Source organism: Phragmites australis, chromosome 2, assembly GCF_958298935.1.
Source record: "Phragmites australis chromosome 2, lpPhrAust1.1, whole genome shotgun sequence".
NCBI classification, from domain to species: domain Eukaryota; kingdom Viridiplantae; phylum Streptophyta; class Magnoliopsida; order Poales; family Poaceae; genus Phragmites; species Phragmites australis.
Window position 1 is genome coordinate 43,401,701 of NC_084922.1, and position 17,372 is coordinate 43,419,072.

Consider the following 17,372-nt stretch of genomic DNA (forward strand, 5'->3'; position numbering starts at 1 on the left):
TGGTGGTCTATATTAATAGCGTGATTAATCTCGCTATAATATTTTGTCACGATAATCTTTAATTAGAAATTAGTATCTTTAGTTTTTTTATGAGGTTAGTTTATTTAATTACAAAACACATAAAATTAGAAGAAGAGATAAAAAATATGCTAATAAAAGAGAAAATTATTTATGTTCTAAACTTGTACCCGAATTATATACATGTATTGGTTCGATTTATATACGTTTTGATCAACTGCCATAATTGTGTGTCAGGTATAAACATCCTAACAAAAATTAGAATATATTTGTCTTTCCTTCATGTTGTGCCTTGCCTACTGTCTACCTGATGCGATGAACTTGAGCTATACGGTGCTTCTTAATTTATCATCTTAGTAAAAAATTTGAAATTTTATTTTTACATGGACACTTTATTTAGGTATTTGACGTTTATAATAATTTTTTTTTATCTATGACTATATTTGATATGGATCATTCTCTTTTCTATTCCAACCCTAATTTCAATTATTATTTATTTTATTTTATTTGAACTCTTTATTTAGATGTTTTGCTTTCTAAACCGTATAGAAATTGAATTACTAATTTTTCATATCTTTTAATTTTGAATTTACCTATTTATTAATCGTATCTGATATGAACTTTTTTTATTTAATTTAAACCGTCAGATGTTTATAACAATGAAGGATCTAGATCTTTTTATTTTTTCAAATTAATGTGGTAATTTCGTGATCTTTTTCTCCTCAAATATTAAGATAATATATAGATTACACATCTATATGTTCGATTAACGAAACAATGCATTTTTCAGTGGAATAATGACTCGATTAGGTGCCTTAGGTCTCGGCCAAGTTAAGATTTAAAAAGAACCTTGCGGAAGCCAAACTATATATACCACACGAGAAAAGCAAATTGCGACATGGGTTTAAACCCCGGTTAATGTATGAATGTATCAGGTTTAGCTTGAGGTTGACTTTGCTTAACTGGCATTTCGACCTACGTCTGTTTGAGTTGGTCCGATCCTTAATATCCTTACCACGATTTGTCCACCTCTCGCCCGAAAATAAGGAAAAAATATGTTCCTTTGTACGACGATGTGTCTTAAAAATATCCTAGGTCGAAGCAGGCGAAGTCAACGTGAAGAGAGCGTACTCAGTGCATCAGGTGTAGGCTCAAGTCAAGAACAATCTCCTTCAAATCACTGCAACTTGCAATGGTACAATGCAAAATTTTCAAATTCCTTTCTCCAACTTGCAACGGCTAAAAAGGAAAAGAGCACTTCCCTTCAAATTCCAAACCTAGCAGCTGAAAGCCCGAGCTCAAAACCGAAAGCGAGCCAAAACTTGAGGGTCACTGCTGCTCCCCTCCCCCAAACTTAAAAACGAACAAATCCATCCCCACCTCCTCCCCGTCTCCGCTCGCCAATCTCCTCCCATGTGGCTGCCCTGGGTGAAGACGCGCCCCGCCTCCTCCCCCTCCTCCGCCATCTCCACCTCCTCCTCCTCCTCGTCGGCGGCACTCGTCGCCGCCGCCTCCCCGCGATTGTCTTTCTCCTCCCCCTCCCTCAAGGACCTGCAGGCCCTGCTCCTCTCCGACTACGCCACGCCCTCCCCGCCGCCCGCGGCACCCTGCTCCCCCTCCTCCGTCCGCGTCTTCCACCGCGTCCGCGTCGCCGCCTCGGCCCTCCGCGCTCTCCGCACCCTCCAGGCGCCGCCGTCCGCCGTCGCCGCATCCGAGGCCGACCGGCGCGTCGTGCTCTACTTCACCTCGCTCCACGTCATCCGTAGCACGTACGAGGACTGCCGCGCCGTGCGCGCCATCCTGCGTGGGCTCCGCGTCTCCGTCGACGAGCGCGACCTCGCCATGGACCCGCGCTACCTCCAGGAGCTCGCCGCGCTCCTCCCGCGGGCGTCCCGCCGCGTCACCCTCCCCCAGGTCTTCGTCGGCGGCCGCCACCTCGGCGGCGCCGACGAGGTCCGCCGCCTCCACGAGGCCGGCGAGCTCCGCCGCTTCGTAGCCGCCGCCGCCTCCCTCGCCTCCTGCGGCCGGTGCGGCGGCGAGCGCTACGTGCTCTGCGGCAGCTGCAACGGTAGCCACAAGCGGTACAGCGTGAAGGGCGGCGGCGGGTTCCGCACTTGCGCCGGCTGCAACGAGAACGGCCTCGTCCGTTGCCCGGACTGCTCCCCGCCGGACGTCTGACGATGACCCAGATCCAAAAGGTCCCAATCCGATAACTACTATAGTAGATGTTTTCTTCTTAGTTTCAAATCAAACTTGAGATAAGAAATGAGCCTTGTGTGTAGTTGTTAATCTTACTTGTTAGCCTAGTGTTGATTGGTTACTATGTGAATGTGGCCATCTGCATTTTTTTAGCGTTTGCTAACCAACGCCTCAAATGCTGGCTGTTGCAGTAGGATTTAGAACAATTATCTGTTTCCTGGCTTCATTTGCTACTCTTTTTCTTCTTCCTTTTTCTTTGCTATGCTATGCTGGGGGCAGATCTGGAGTGTGTTTGATACGGAGTACTAAATAACTTTGAGGAAAAGGTTGATAAATGCTACTATTTAGTAGTACTAGTTGAAATTTAATTGATACATCGATGTCGTAGTTGCGTGAAATTTGAAACAAAATAGTTGTGTTAAATTGACTATGGAGGTTTTATGTGCCCAAGGGCCAAGGGATGAGCTCTCATCCATTTATGTCGATTTTTAACTACCAGCTAAATACTCATGTGTTTTAGCGAAAACATAAATATTAGACGCGATACTATATAACACAATTAAGTTATGAGGAGTGATATTGTAGTGTGATTTCAAATAGGATTAAAAAAGAATAAGATTATCCATTAATTTTTTTCTTAATTTATTAATTAATTTTATTAGTAAAATCGGTCATATATTTGTAATAAAACGGGAAGGTTGAAGTACCAGGATGGATGAAAAAATGAGTAAATTATTCGAATTTTAGAGTTTTTATTAGACGAGAGAAGCCGTGGAAGAGGTGATAGAGAATTAATGTTATTTTTTTTCAAAACCTTATCGCAGCTGTCACCAAGTTTGAACGGTTGGTGACCTGTTACTTGATTAAGGAGGCGTACTGCCAAAGGGGTTAATTAACTTTTTTTCTATCCTGCCGGATGACAACTTCCCAGATTCTACCCTACCAGGTGCATTGCCCAAATGACATCTGTGCTCCACTCGAATGTGCTTGTTTGCCACTCTGAGCTATTTTCACCAGCACCTGGCATTTTTCTTTTTCTTTGGCTCTATCTGACGTGACGCTGGACGTCTTTGGCTCTATCTGACGTGGCGCTGGACGTGCAAAAACGTTTCAAATCAAACTTGAAATAAGAAATGAGCCTTGTGTGTAGTTGCTAATCTTACTTGTTAGCCTAGTGTTGATTGGTTGCTATGTGAATGTGGCCATCTGCATTTTTTTAGCGTTTGCTAACCAACGCCTCAAATGCTGGCTGTTGCAGTAGGATTTAGAACAGTTATCTGTTTCCTGGCTTCATTGGCTACTCCTTTTCTTCTTCCTTTTTCTTTGCTATGCTATGCTGGGGGCAGATCTTTGAAAGTCGGGATCTGGAGTGTGTTTGATACGGAGTGGAGTACTACTTTGAGTAAAAGGTTGATAAATGCTACTATTTAGTAGTACTAGTTGAGATTTAATAGATATATCGATCTCGTAGTTGCGTGAAATTTGAAACAAAATAATTGTGTTAAATTGACTAGGGAGGTTTTACGTGCAAGGGCTAATGCATGAGCGCCCATCCATTTATGTCAATTTTTAACTATTAGCTAAGTGCTTGGACATTGCAATAAAAATATAAATATTAAACATGACACTATAAAATATAAATTCAAGTTATAAAGTGTAGATGCACCATAGAAGTGCCACCAGATAAATATGCCAAGAGTTATGTCGTAGTTTGGTTTCAAATATGATCTGAAAAAGAAGGAAATTATCTATTATTTTACAATTTTTTTATTAATTTTCATTAGTAAATTTGATCCTATATTAGTAGTTGACAACATCTCGGAGAGGTTGGAGGACAAATGTGAATGGCGAAAATGGTTAAATTATTTGAATTTTAGAGTTTTTATTAGATGAGAAGAGAGTAGTGAAATAGATGATATGAGAATTAACTTGTCTTTTATATAGTAGAGAATTTGTGTCATTTTTTTCAAAACGCTTACCACGGCTGCACCAAGTTTGAACGGTTGCTGACCTGTTGCTTGATTAAGGAGGCGTGCTGCCAAAGGGGTTAATTAATTTTTTTACTATCCCACCGGATGATAACTTCCCAAATACTACCCTACCGAGGTGCATTACCCAAATGACATCTGGCCCCCACTCTAATGTGCTTGTTTGCCACTCTGAGCTATTTTCCCCGGTTCCTGGCATTTTTCTTTTTCTTTGGCTCTGTCTGATGTGACGCTGGACATGCAAAAATGTTTCACCCCTCTTCTTCTCCGATACAGATCCTCTAACTTACTATACGTCTGTTGATATACGAGCCTTAGGCCCCACATGTTAGTGTGTATGCAGTACCTGGGCAGTAAATTAGAGTATCAGTGTCCCTCCCCCTCCCTCTTCTTCTTTGGCCTCGCACACGTTTGGCCACCCACCATTGATGCTACGTCGTCGCCATCGCAACCACCTCCTTCCCCATCAACGACCAGTGCCCCCATGTTCCCGTCTTCCCCTTCCTCTTTATAACCACCTAAATCACACCTCACTAATCTCCTCCTCTCGAGCTAGCTCAACAGGATTGGATCTAGTTCCATAAGATGAGCCAAGTGTCTAGTGGTGGGGGCGGAGGTGTGAAGGCACTCTCGCTAGACCTGCTTGCCCATGCGCTGGCTGGGGTGCATGACCTACAGGACCGCAAGTCGTGCCGCCTCATGAGCCGCACGTTCGCGCGTGCCTAGGCCACGTCTCGATGCTCGGCTTGCCCCTCCTTCGCACTTGACCTCTCAGCGTGCGCGTGGCTAGACGACGCCTCCCTCGCCACCATGATGTCTGGAGTCGAGTGAGGCGTTCAACAGCTGAGCCTTGTGCAGGCGAGCAGGCTCGAGGCCCTAGTGTTGGTGTGCTTGAGGCCTCATTTCACGATTTATTTTTTCTCGGTGAATCATCTTTTTAACAATTAGGTGTCCAACAAGTAGAGCTGGGACTTGGGCTGACCAAAGCATAACACAGCATAGCCCAACCCAAGCATGACATGACACGAGCACAGATGGGTCAGGCTGGCCCGACACGATTCATGGACCGAGTCGAGTCGGGCCAGCTCGGCACGAAAAAGGTCGAGGCACGGCGGCCCAGCGATACGTATAGCTTATGCGTGCCATGCCGATGGCGAGTGGCGGTGGCGTGGTGGTGTCCTTGGCACGGGTGGCCTGCCTAGTTCGCGACAGGAACGGGGGCTTGACCGGGATTGGCGTCGAGCGAGACGATGACAAGCACATCGTCCCAGATCTCGATGAAGGCCTGAAGAATGGCGTCATGGCAGGGAGAGCTTCTCCTCGCTGTGGAGCTTCCGTGTTCCCCACGACTCGACGCTCTGCTCTAGCTCGCGCAGTAGGCCGGAGAAGCTCAACGTGGCGATGACCTCTCCTGTAGCCGACAGTCACCACCTTTGTAGCCTAGCTCCACCACGGCATCCTCCCAAAGGGAGGACGATGAGACAGACATCAGGGTCAGGGTGTCCATCGTTGTGGTCTTGTGGATGCCCACATATTCAACCTGTCGCCCCTATGACACATCGTTGTCGTCCCTATCGTGGTCGGTGAAGTGGACACGAAAGTGGACACCGACACACTCTATGCGTCCTTGCAACTGCACCCGAGCGCGAATCCCGCGCTGGCGCCATCATGACACTTCTTGGCGGAAATGGTAGGGCTCTTCATGACTTCTATTCTTGCTTGGAGCTCACTATGTGCGGTAGTAGGCTTGAGCAATGGTGTGCTTGCCACTGGTACTACACTTACAGCTGGAGTGGCATTTTCATTTCGAGCCGTAGCTGGAGTGGGTAATTAATTGCCACCATCGTCTTGCACCGGTGTCTGTGCTTGGAGCCTTAGATTGGCTGCTGACAAATGGTCAAATGGATGAGGATGAGAAGGACAGTGTATAGGAGGAGGTGACATTGTGCGGGATGGGGATGGGCAAGCTCGGCGTGGTGCTCATCTTGGGCAGTGGGCTAGTGGCCATCGCGTTGAAGAAATTATGAACTTTAGCTTTATGTTGTGAGCATTGACTCATAGTGTATTACAATTTGCACACACACTCTGACACTCGTGACTCATTGAGTGACTCATCGACTTTAGCTTTATTATGTATTGATATGACTCTTCGAGTGATACAAAGTGAAAAAAAAGCAACGGGCAAGGGCCAGGAGTAAACGACTACTTTTTTGCTTCCATTTAATCTTTCAATCTAATCTATATTTTTCTACCACACCAAGTTACCAAACACAACATGCAACCATGCTACCTCATTTAAAGTCATGTGCTGTTTGGAGCAAGCACGCCAGAGCCACCCAACGCTCCATTAGCCTCCTTCCAGCTCTCGACCCTCGCCAATTATCCCCGAGCATGTGAGATTACGGCATGGACAACCATCACATGGACGGTCTCGAGGGGTACGAGTACAACTATACCGACACAAATCTGATGGAGCTTGAGGATGTGAATCATGCCTCTATTGGTAACACGTCCAAGTCGACCAGACGGTGGTCAGAAGCGTGGAAGCACATGAAGTTGGTTGAGAAAATACGGGGTGGTGAGAAGATATGTCTCGCAATTTGCAATATTGTATGGTGAATTATCTGCCTCTACAGCCATAGGTACCAGACATTTGAATCGACATTGGAAACGGTGTCGGGAGAAGGTTGTTGTAGTTGAGCGGATAGCCGAGCAACCTATACAGACACAACTTACCTTCGCGCCTGACAGTTCGGTAAGCAGATGGATATTTGATCCTTTAGTAGCTCGTCAAGAAATTGCTAAATATATAGTTTCTGAGGATCTACCAATTAGAATGGGGAAAGCCTTAGTTTTAAGAGAATGAACCAACGTGGTTTTTGTCCACAATATCAACATGTCTCTAGAAAAATTATAAAGAACGATATTTTAAAATTATTTCATGGTCAATTAGATGCTTTGAAGCAAAACTTCCATAACGTGACCTACTCATTTGCTTTAACATATAATATTTGGACTTCATCACACCAAAGAACATCATATCTTAGCGTTGTTGCACATTATGTAAACAATAACTATAACCTAAATAAAAGAGTAATAGAGTTTAGAATCATTGATGAGTCACATACAGGAGAAGCCATTGCTGCATGTGTGCTAGAGGCTGTTAAGGAATATAAAATATAAAATAGGATTATTTCTATAACCTTGGACAAAGCATCAGCCAACTCAAAAGCAATAGAGGACCTAAAACCTCACATACATAGCTACATTGGTGGGTATCTTCTCTACCAAAGATGTATGTGTCATATCATCAATATCATGGTGCAGGCAGGTATGACAATGGTAAGTAGATATTTGAACAATATTCGTGGTGCTATCTGTCTCATCTCTAGTTCCGATAACAACACTATCAACCTTCTTGCATGGTGGAAAGATATAGAGCGATTCTTTCCTGTGTTGTCACACTTTGCAGGGACGTTCTTCTGGTTCCATTTTCGCCCGTCTCGTCGGAAGCAACATTTAGCATGGGGGGGGGGGAGAATTATTGAAGAGCGTAGATCATCGCTCACTCCTGAAATGGTAGAGACAATCACCTGCCTCAAAGATTGGGAGAAGGTGAATCTTGGCACACATCAGCTTGAGGATCTAGAGATCGCAGGGGCATTAGCGAACCTCGATAACCTTGATCTAGATGATAATGAGTAAATCATGTGTGTAATGGTGTACTGCACTCTTTTCCTTACCGAGGGAACCTCATACTAGGGAGTAAGTTTTTTAACGAGGCAGTCATATTGTAACACATTATTTTATAATAAAATTTCTCTTTTTTCCTCTAAAAATATTTGATGCATCTATTTTATGTATCATATTCTTTTTTACTCTTTTATTATGGCTGATGCAGTGACGTGTTAGCTTCTATGCTACCCGTTGCACATGTGGTACGCGGAGGCATTGCTATAGTCACCGTGCTCGAGGGCATCGGTCGGAGATCCCATCCATGGCTGCAGTCCCCGTCCCGACCAGTGCCTCCGAGCAGGAAGCTAGGAAGTTGCCAAGCTGCTCGAAGAGTACAGACCAGCTGGTGACCAGTGCCCCCGAGTAGGAAGGTGCAGGTTGCTCCAAGACGAAGAGTGTAGGCCAGCTGGTGAGTTTGTACCAACCATAATCCTTTGTAATCAAAACTGTTATGTCAATAAAGAATCCAACTACTCGCGCTACCACACATCCGTCCTTATCCGTTCCTTAGTCCTCAGTCCTCACTCGTACGGCCGCACATGCTGACATGCAGCATCATGGCAGCAAGGAGGAGCAAGTAGTACTATACACAAACTCCCATGCCCACGCCGTCCTGCTACTCATGCACTCAGGTTAGTGAGGATCCTAGCCGCACCTACACCGACGATGGCGTCGCTGAGCACGTCAACGAGTTGGTCGATGGTGGTGGTGGTAGTGGCAGGGCCTTCGGCCTTGAGTATGTTGTCGCAGTTGCGGGGGCTCTCGAGGGCCAGCATGGGGAGCACCTCGCCTGCCTCGACGCACACAACGTTGACCTCGTCGGTGGCCCTGGGCTAGAGGAATATGTCGAGGAGGATGCTTACCATGTCGTTGGTGCTGCCGATCCTCTCACGCCCATCCACCTCCATGGCTCGGCGTGTCAGCACCTCAGCGCCAAGCCGCCGTAGCTCAAGGTGCCCCGACTCGTGCTGGAGCACCGCGAGGATGTGTCCGCAGAGGTCTTCGGCATCAGACGTGGTCATGTCCGCATAGCGTTCGTTGTGTGCTATTGTGCTCGTCTCGTCAGCCGCGTTGCTCCTTGCTGACGTCGCCCTCGCCGACGTCCGCCTCGCCTTAGGCAGGAACAATGCCGAACCTGTGCCAGCCCGACACGACGCAACCCGTCATGCCTTCATGCCGTGCCTTGGCCTCGTTGGAGGCTCGTTGTGCTAGCCCGGCACGACACGAACAGCATCTCGTACAGTCCTGGCACGGCTCGAAGAGGGCTATGCCGTGCCGGCCGGCACGGCCCAAGTCCCAGATCTACCAGCAAGTCCATAATCAGATTATTTGTTTTTTCTTGGACCATGCTCGCTCTCGAATTGTCAATTGTGATGGTCGATAGAATACCCTATGTGATCCCCTCACCCCCCAAAAAAAGAAAAAGAAAAAGAAAGAAAAAAACAGAAGGAAAAACCATTCCCAACCTGTACGTGCTGAGTGCGAACAAAACTCTGAGGATCTTACATGGGACAGGGAGCTGCAAGACTCATCATTTTTTTTTCCAATTCTTCGTGATTTGTTCGAGGAACTCTCCTGGTGGCTTGATTCCTAGTTTCCTACACCATCCTTGATCACTTGAATCGATCAGTATCATACTGTCATCTAAATTTGATCACTAACTTTTTTAAACACCAGTACAACAAGTACATACTTGCATCACCACAAACATGCATTCACACAACGGCTACAGAAAACAAAATATGCAGAACTTAACAGGTGGCCTCATCTAAAACTTTCTTCCCAATGCAGTGTACCAAATTAGCTTTAAACTGTTCAGAAACCACAAGAAACTCATGCTACTCTACATAAAATGATCAGTACTTGCAAAAACTTTAACACAGGTCACTAAATCCTGACAGCATGAAAGAATGTACAGGCCAAGCATGTAGCACGGGGGGAAGAAGGACATCTCATCAGGATGATGCGGTTCTACTCGCCAGGAACTCGTCCAGACTCTCGTTCTGCTTTCGTCCCAGGAACCTGACGCAGATGGGCGGCGCCACGTTGTACCTGGCGAGCAGCGCGTAGGGTATGGAGAAGAGCCCGTCCCCGCATATGAGCCCGGCCGCGAGCACCGGAGCGAACACCTGCGCGGCCTCCCTGTCCGTCCTGTTCCACGCGAACAGGATCAGGCTCCCCACGCACATGTCGATGGACACGGCCGGGACAAGAAGGAACGACACGGCCATGCCGGTGACGCTCGGGATGTACTGCTGCGCGGGCCACCTTTTGTGCGCGGCCAACTCCCGGATCGCGCAGACGGCCAGCGCCAGCACGAAGAAGGCCACGCTGATGCCGAGGCAGTGCTTGGGCAGCTCGAGGTCGCCGGCGCCCAGCACGGCGATGGCGCGGTACAGCTTGGCCAGCGGCGCCTGGTAGATCTTCTTGGGGTTCGACTCGTAGAAGTAGTGGAGCACGTTGAAGACGACCGGGTTGACGATGCAGCCGAGCGCCGTGCCGATCACCTGGCTCACCAACGTGGCCCGCGGCGAGGTGAGCGTGAGGTACCCCGTCTTGAAGTCCGACATGAAGTCGGAGGCCGTGGAGACGACGGACGCCACGACGCCGCAGATGACGAGGCTCCCCACGACCCCGCCGTTCTGGACGCCGATCCACGACGCGAACAGCAGGATCACCAGCTTGTTGTACTGCGCCGAGAAGTTGGTCTCGGCGACGCCCGTGCCGTAGGCGTTGCAGAAGGCCAGGAGGGGCGCGAACACGTACGCCACGGCGACGTGGTAGAACCGCACCTGACCGAAGATATGCGGGATGGCGATGGCCGAGAGGGCCGCCAGGACGACGTAGCCGCCGATGGCGAAGGTGTTGGGGATGTGCTCCCTCAGGAACACCTGCGTCCTGCGGCGGTCGTCGAAGCTGAGGACCTGCCGAGGCATGGCGTCGACGTCGGAGAAGGACCTCATCGTCTCCGCCGCTACCTGGTGGTGGCGCATGGTGTGTATGGTCCTCATCGAGATCACGACAAGCTGGAAGATTCCGTCGCCAAGAATCATGGCTATGGCACCAAACACCTGTAAGATCACATGGTCTATCGGGTAGGTTGCTGATGTGCATCATCATCATCCGGTGCCATTTCTTTGGCAATCAATCACAGAGTTGATGCATGGTCCTAGTAACATTCACTATTGTTACCTTGTACCCGTTGAGGCCCTTTAGACTGCTCTCCTGGAGATCGGCGTCGTACCAGCTTCCTCTCTTGCTTTGGATGTACGGCCACACGATCCCCCAGGAAATGATGGAGCTGACGAGCATCGAGATGTTTATCAGGTAAGGGCTGATCATCCCAACACCGATGTAAGTTCCATTCAAATTGATGTAGAAACTGCAAGCGTAGGAAACAATGTCACTGAAGATGGCGAGTTTGTTTCTGACCAAACTCGGAAAGTGGATCAGTGTTCATGTCCACTGAAAGCCCAGTGTTCTTGTTACTGTTACATTGCCGTGCACTGATTTGAATTCAGTTCTTCAGTAGGAATGAAACTTGCATCGATGCAATGTTTGAATTGTTGTCATCAATTCTCTGACCCTTACCCGCGCTGAAACGCGTTGAGTCCGAATGTCGGGAAGGAAGTGAAGCCGCAGTTGGGTCCTCCGCTGTAGAACCATTGGAAGACAGACCAGAACAGGCTCCCTAGGCATGACCGGATGACGAGCGACACCTGCCTCCTGGATCAGAAACAGAGACACATCCATCAATTCGCATTCGCAATGCTGACCGTTATCAGCTAGCTATCTACCAATTCATGCACTACTCACTTTGCTTGCCTGGCGCCATGAGGGGTGTGGAAGCTGTTGATGAGGTGAGCCGTGGCCGTGCCGCTCGGGAATGTCAGCCGGTGGCGGATGATCATCGTCTGTTCACCGGTGGAACGGCGAGACGTCAGGGAGCTACAATTAGGCGACGTTATCTCGTCGCGGTCGATGGTTGATCAGCGCGTGCGTACCTTCCTCATGGGGACAATGGCGAGGAGGCCGACGAAACTGACGAGGAAGAAGAATGCCATCGTGCGGCCGAGCGTCGGCTCGCTAACGTTGGCGCCGGTGGCGTCCGCGGTGCTGGTCTTCTCCGCCGTCCTCCGGTCCATCGCGAGCAGGTACGACCCGAACCCTCCTGATCACACGTAACGCACCAACGATAGTACGCAGTACAACGACCGCGGCGGCCGTGCAACGGCAATGCGAACAGACAGAACACAGGAAGGGACGCCGGATCGCGTACCGCTATATGTCATGCTGGCGCAGGCGACGACGCAGGTCTGGACAACGGCGTTCTCCTGGCGGGTGAAGGGCCGGCGCGGCACGCCGAGCTGGTCGAGCAGGCGCGTCCACGCCCTGAGGAGGAAGAACCCCAGCAGGCCCGCCGAGATGTTGAGCGACGGGATGATCCCGGACGTGAACACCAGGTTCATCATCACGCCGCTGAGCGCCGCGCCCAGGGCCAGGCTCGCCGCCAAGGCGCGCCCCGTCACCTGCTCCGTCCACGGCGGGACGGGCTTCGCCTCGAACGCGCGCTCCGTCGACGGTCCCTCCCGCGGGTCGCCGACCGACTCCATCCTCGTCCTCCCGCGCCGACCTGCCTCGCTTCCGGATCGTCGGTTCGAGCCTGTGACCGCCAATGCATGTACGTTCGATGGCCGTGCAGCTCGCGCGGTCGATTGGTTGACCGAGGGAAGGGAAGGGGAGGGAGGAGAGGGGAACGAAAGAATGAGAGGAAGATCGTTTGCATGCCTTTGCCTTGCGCACTTACTATTATTGACGAGTTGATGGTGTGTCACAAATAAATGGGCATGGTAATCTCGCCGCTATGTTCTGTGGCCGAGTTGTTTATCGGATTGAGCAGGAGTGTGGAATGCAGACAATTGTAGATCATCCTGCTCACTGTTTCATTCTCGTGTTTTGTGCACGCGTGTTTTTTTTTTCAATTAAAACGAAAATGTAGTCCCGCATACACTACTGTACATGCCCCCACACATATACATATGAATACGTTCCCATCACACACTTACAAATAATATCGCCGAAAGTGTGTAAGATCATGGGCATCTGGTACGCCACCAATGTTGATGTTGATCAAATGATATGGAGGTGTTACAAGTCACGTGTTCAATGTTGATGTTGATCAGATGGTATGGAGGTCCCACAACTCAAGTGTTTTCGTTTCTCCCGATGACCCAGATCCTTTTGTCAAGAATTCTAGAGTAACCTCACAAGAAATGAGCTAAATAAACGGGACTAATTTCCATTTTGGCATAAAGGCTCCCCAGAAGAAAACAATGTTCAGAGTTTCCGTCAGAAATGATTCATGGTGTGTGTGAGAGACTCAGACGACAATGTGACAGAACCATGAAGCTAACACGACAGTTTCCATTTCTTGTATAGGCGTACCAACAATAGCCCACTTGCAGCAGTAGCAAAAATGGGCAAAACAGAAGAGAAGCAGCGCAACTGCTATCTTCGTTGCCATGGACAAGCATCAACATTCAGCAGGACACAAGCTAGGAAATATCCGTTTATCATACAATTTATTCTTCTCGTACTGCTGTACACATGGACTTTCTATGTAACTGGTTATGATGGAGTATTACAGCAAGTGTTGAACCAACAATTAGCCAACTGATCCCTCAAGTTTCAGGTTCATAAGTGCGTCCACCTCCTGTGCAAACTCGTAAGGAAGATGCTCAAAAACAGACCTGCAGAATCCACCGATCATGGCGGCAACAGCCTTTTCATGATCTATCCCTCTTTGCTGGAAATAAAATAGCTGGTCCTCTCCGATCTTGGAAGTGCTTGCCTCATGCTCAACACGGCCACTAGTGCAGCCCACCTGTTATCAACAAAGCGTGATCAAAATGACAAGACAGAAGCGCGAATCTTATACAGTTGTCCAAGTGAGAGCATACAGAATATGGCCACTAAACTATTGCAGAAGTATAAAGACAAATGCTAAATGGTAGAAGAAACTACTCAACAAGCACAAATGAGTTCTTTTCAAAAACAGACATGTCAATGTTACTGAAATATAGATATAGTGGATGGGATACACTGATCGTGCATCTGAGGTACAGGCAGCTTATGCAACATAGGCATGTATGTCCGCATGAAAGGACATATGTGCTGGTGTGTGCCTGGAGATCACAGGCATATCCATAATAGTGAAGGACACTAGAAATATGGAGGTCAACAAGTTGAGCTAATTGAATAACTTAGAGGTGAAATAACATTATGAAGGTACGATGAGTCAAGCAGGCAAGCACAAATATGCATGCAAGATGTGTTAGGAAGGAATGCATGATCTAAAAAAACATGAACTTATGTCATGCATCCCGTTTATGATCTAAAAAACAATATGTTCAAGTCAATGACCACCTTTATCAAACAAATAAACAGCTAGAGAGGAAATCCTAGACTAGCTTAAAAGAGACAGGGGAACTTGTATTCATCATCAAATTGAATCCAATAGGTTGCAGATGTACCAAAAAAAAAGATATGTTACTGTGTTAGTTACAACTGCACAAGACTGCAAGACAACGCAGGTGCTTGCTTTCTTTCCATGGAAATTCAACCTCCCTATAACACTGAAATCCAGACGATGCATCTGATATGCAATTGCACTTTCCAAAACATCAAGCCATATACATGTTTTAGTTTATGCAACATCAGAAAGATACTTCAATTAGCATCTGACACTACAAATCAACTGAATAATGAGTTGTGCATTTAACCTTACAGACTTACATTTTGATATATATGGATTGCTAACTCACGTACGTTACAGTACTAACTGAGAACCACACACAACATGATTATGACTAAGTCATCAAGTGTCTAATGATTGTGAACAAGTCATGCACAAACAACAAGTTTTTTCTTTCTTGTGATTTCCACATTGATAAACCTGAACATCCAGACGTATTACTTACTGCAAACCATGCTACTACAGCACACAAATACAATCCCTAATTTTTTTTCCACGCATCAAAATTTGCACAGTGTCTCCCTTAAAAAATGTAATAACTTAAAAGCACCAAATTAAAGACACCTCGATTATGGCATTATAATATCATGTCAAACTTCAGGTAAGAATTTTATATCTCTCAATGAATGGAAGAATTCTAGCTTTCCTTTCTTATTACTGCAAAAAATTCGTGTGGCCAATAAATTTAATTAGATCAACAATTTCCTATATCACAGAAAGGATCATTTCGGAAGAATGAAAGCATCATTGCATCAACATACTCCTTGCACGTCTAAAGAATTTGTGTAGAAATATTGTTAGATCAAACCTAGTTAATGCTAAGAACATTTGTATGGTACCTTCAACCTAATCAAATTAGCACTGCCTACTAAATGCTATGTAGCATTCGGACTTTCAATTCTACACCGAGTCTACATGTGTTGCCACTGCATGAACAATAATTGTTTAAATGGAGCATTAACATATTACCATATCAGTATATCACACTGCAATTGAACCTTAAGTGCCAAGCCAAGAACAACAAAAATGTAGTCCAGAAGCAGAAAGGCAGAGTAGTTTACCTGAATTGTGGGATAGGTATTTGCAGCAGCATTATCCCCAATTAGTAACGAATCACACTGTGAAGAATTATAAGCATTCTCTGCGCCAGAGTTCATCTGGACCAGGCCACGGTAGCAATTCCTCGACTTCCCTGCAGAGATGCCCTTGGATATAATCCGGCTGCGTGAATTCTTCCCCTTGTGGATCATCTTCGTCCCAGTGTCAGCTTGCTGGCAATCCTTTGTGAGCGCAACCGAGTAAAACTCTCCAACAGTGTCGTCCCCCATGAGCTCCACGCTTGGGTACTTCCATGTGATAGCAGACCCTGTCTCAACCTGTGTCCATGAGATCTTCGAGCCCCTCCCCTTGCACCGTCCCCTCTTCGTCACAAAATTATAAATGCCTCCCTTCCCTTCCTCGTCACCAGAGTACCAATTCTGCACCGTGGAGTACTTAATCTCTGCCCCCTCCTCGCACACAAGCTCCACGACCGCGGCATGGAGCTGGTTTGAGTCGTATGCCGGTGCTGTGCACCCTTCCAAATAGCTAACTGTGCTCCTCTCGTCGGCCACAATCAGAGTCCTCTCAAACTGGCCAGTCTCCTTGTCGTTGATCCTGAAGTAGGTTGATATCTCCATGGGGCAAACCGTGTCCTTGGGCACATAGCAGAACGACCCGTCGCTGAAGACTGCCGAATTGAGGGCAGCATAGTAGTTGTCGCCGGGCGGCACGATGCTGCCGAGGTAGCGCCTGACCAGGTCCGGGTACTCGCGGATGGCCTCGGAGATGGAGCAGAAGATGACGCCCTTGGCCATAAGCGCCTCGCGGTGGGTGGTGGCGATGGAGGTGGAGTCGATAACGGCGTCAACGGCGACGTTGGAGAGGCGCTTCTGCTCGGTGAGCGGGATGCCGAGGCGGTCGAACGTCTTGAGCAGTTCCGGGTCGACCTCGTCGAGGCTGTTGAGCTTGGGCTTGGTCTTGGGCGCGGAGTAGTAGCAGATGGACTGCAGGTCCACGGGCGCGTATTCGTTGTCGCTCCACGTGGGCTCGACCATGGTGAGGAAGCGGCGGTAGGCGGCGAGGCGGAAGTCCAGCATCCACGCGGGCTCCGCCTTGAGCTCCGAGATGCGGCGGACGGTGGCCTCCGACAGCCCCTTAGGGATGGAGAAGGACTCGAAGTCGGAGACGAACCCGTACTTGTACTCCCGCTTCAGCAGATTCTGCAGCGCGTCCGACTCGTCCTCGGCCGCGGCGACCTGGGACGACGACGGCGAGGGCTTCTGCGGCCCCGTCTGGACGGCCACAACCGAGAGGCCGCCGCGCCGGCGCGCGAGGAAGCGGCGGCGGGGGCCATACGACGCGTGCCCAACCCTGAGCTTGGAGGTGAGGGCGCACGGCGAGAAGAGGGACGTGGAGGCGGAGGCGGCCATGGTGCGGCGGGGCGAGACGAATTGGGGATGGGGAGAGACCGAGACAATGGGGGGATGCTAATCGGGGTTATTGGGCGGGTAGAGCCGTGGAACGGGTGTATGGCGTACGCGCGCGGAGCCGGGGCGCGTGGGAGGCCGGTGTTGATGGGCGCGGTCCGGGGAGGGTTACACGGGTGGGGGCTGGGGCGTGTGGCGGCCGAGAGGCGGAGCACGGCACTGGATGCGGTTCGCGACGCGTGGCTGTTTTGAGAGAAAAACGTCGCGATTTCGGGGGGATCTTCGTGCAAATAAGCGTTTAATCCTTATTTGGAGGCTGCGACAGATTTTAACATTTTACTAGTGAAGAGATTGATTGTGTAAATTTTTTCGTGTAGCTATGAAATATCATAGAAATATCCTTTTTACTAATAGGATTATTCATAGCTT

The 17,372-nt window shown here is 48.5% G+C and overlaps 3 protein-coding genes across 3 annotated transcripts; 1 reads left to right on the forward strand and 2 right to left on the reverse strand.

Moving 5' to 3' along the window:
- Positions 1-1,359: 1,359 nt before the first annotated feature.
- On the forward strand, positions 1,360-2,443 carry LOC133910145 (uncharacterized protein At5g39865-like). The gene has a single exon (XM_062352661.1). The coding sequence runs from the start codon at positions 1,432-1,434 to the stop codon at positions 2,194-2,196; it is 765 nt and encodes a 254-aa protein (XP_062208645.1). The 5' UTR covers positions 1,360-1,431; the 3' UTR covers positions 2,197-2,443.
- Positions 2,444-9,895: 7,452 nt separating this feature from the next.
- LOC133907615 (probable metal-nicotianamine transporter YSL18) lies at positions 9,896-12,553 on the reverse strand. Its single transcript, XM_062349690.1, has 6 exons — positions 12,220-12,553; positions 11,945-12,111; positions 11,757-11,854; positions 11,532-11,666; positions 11,133-11,322; positions 9,896-11,011 (listed from the first exon to the last, which is right to left on the reverse strand). Exons 1-6 carry the CDS (start codon positions 12,551-12,553, stop codon positions 9,896-9,898), a joined length of 2,040 nt encoding a protein of 679 aa, XP_062205674.1.
- Positions 12,554-13,344: 791 nt separating this feature from the next.
- LOC133909060 (uncharacterized) lies at positions 13,345-17,041 on the reverse strand. Its single transcript, XM_062351335.1, has 2 exons — positions 15,537-17,041; positions 13,345-13,824 (listed from the first exon to the last, which is right to left on the reverse strand). Exons 1-2 carry the CDS (start codon positions 16,944-16,946, stop codon positions 13,606-13,608), a joined length of 1,629 nt encoding a protein of 542 aa, XP_062207319.1. The 5' UTR covers positions 16,947-17,041; the 3' UTR covers positions 13,345-13,605.
- Positions 17,042-17,372: the final 331 nt, after the last annotated feature.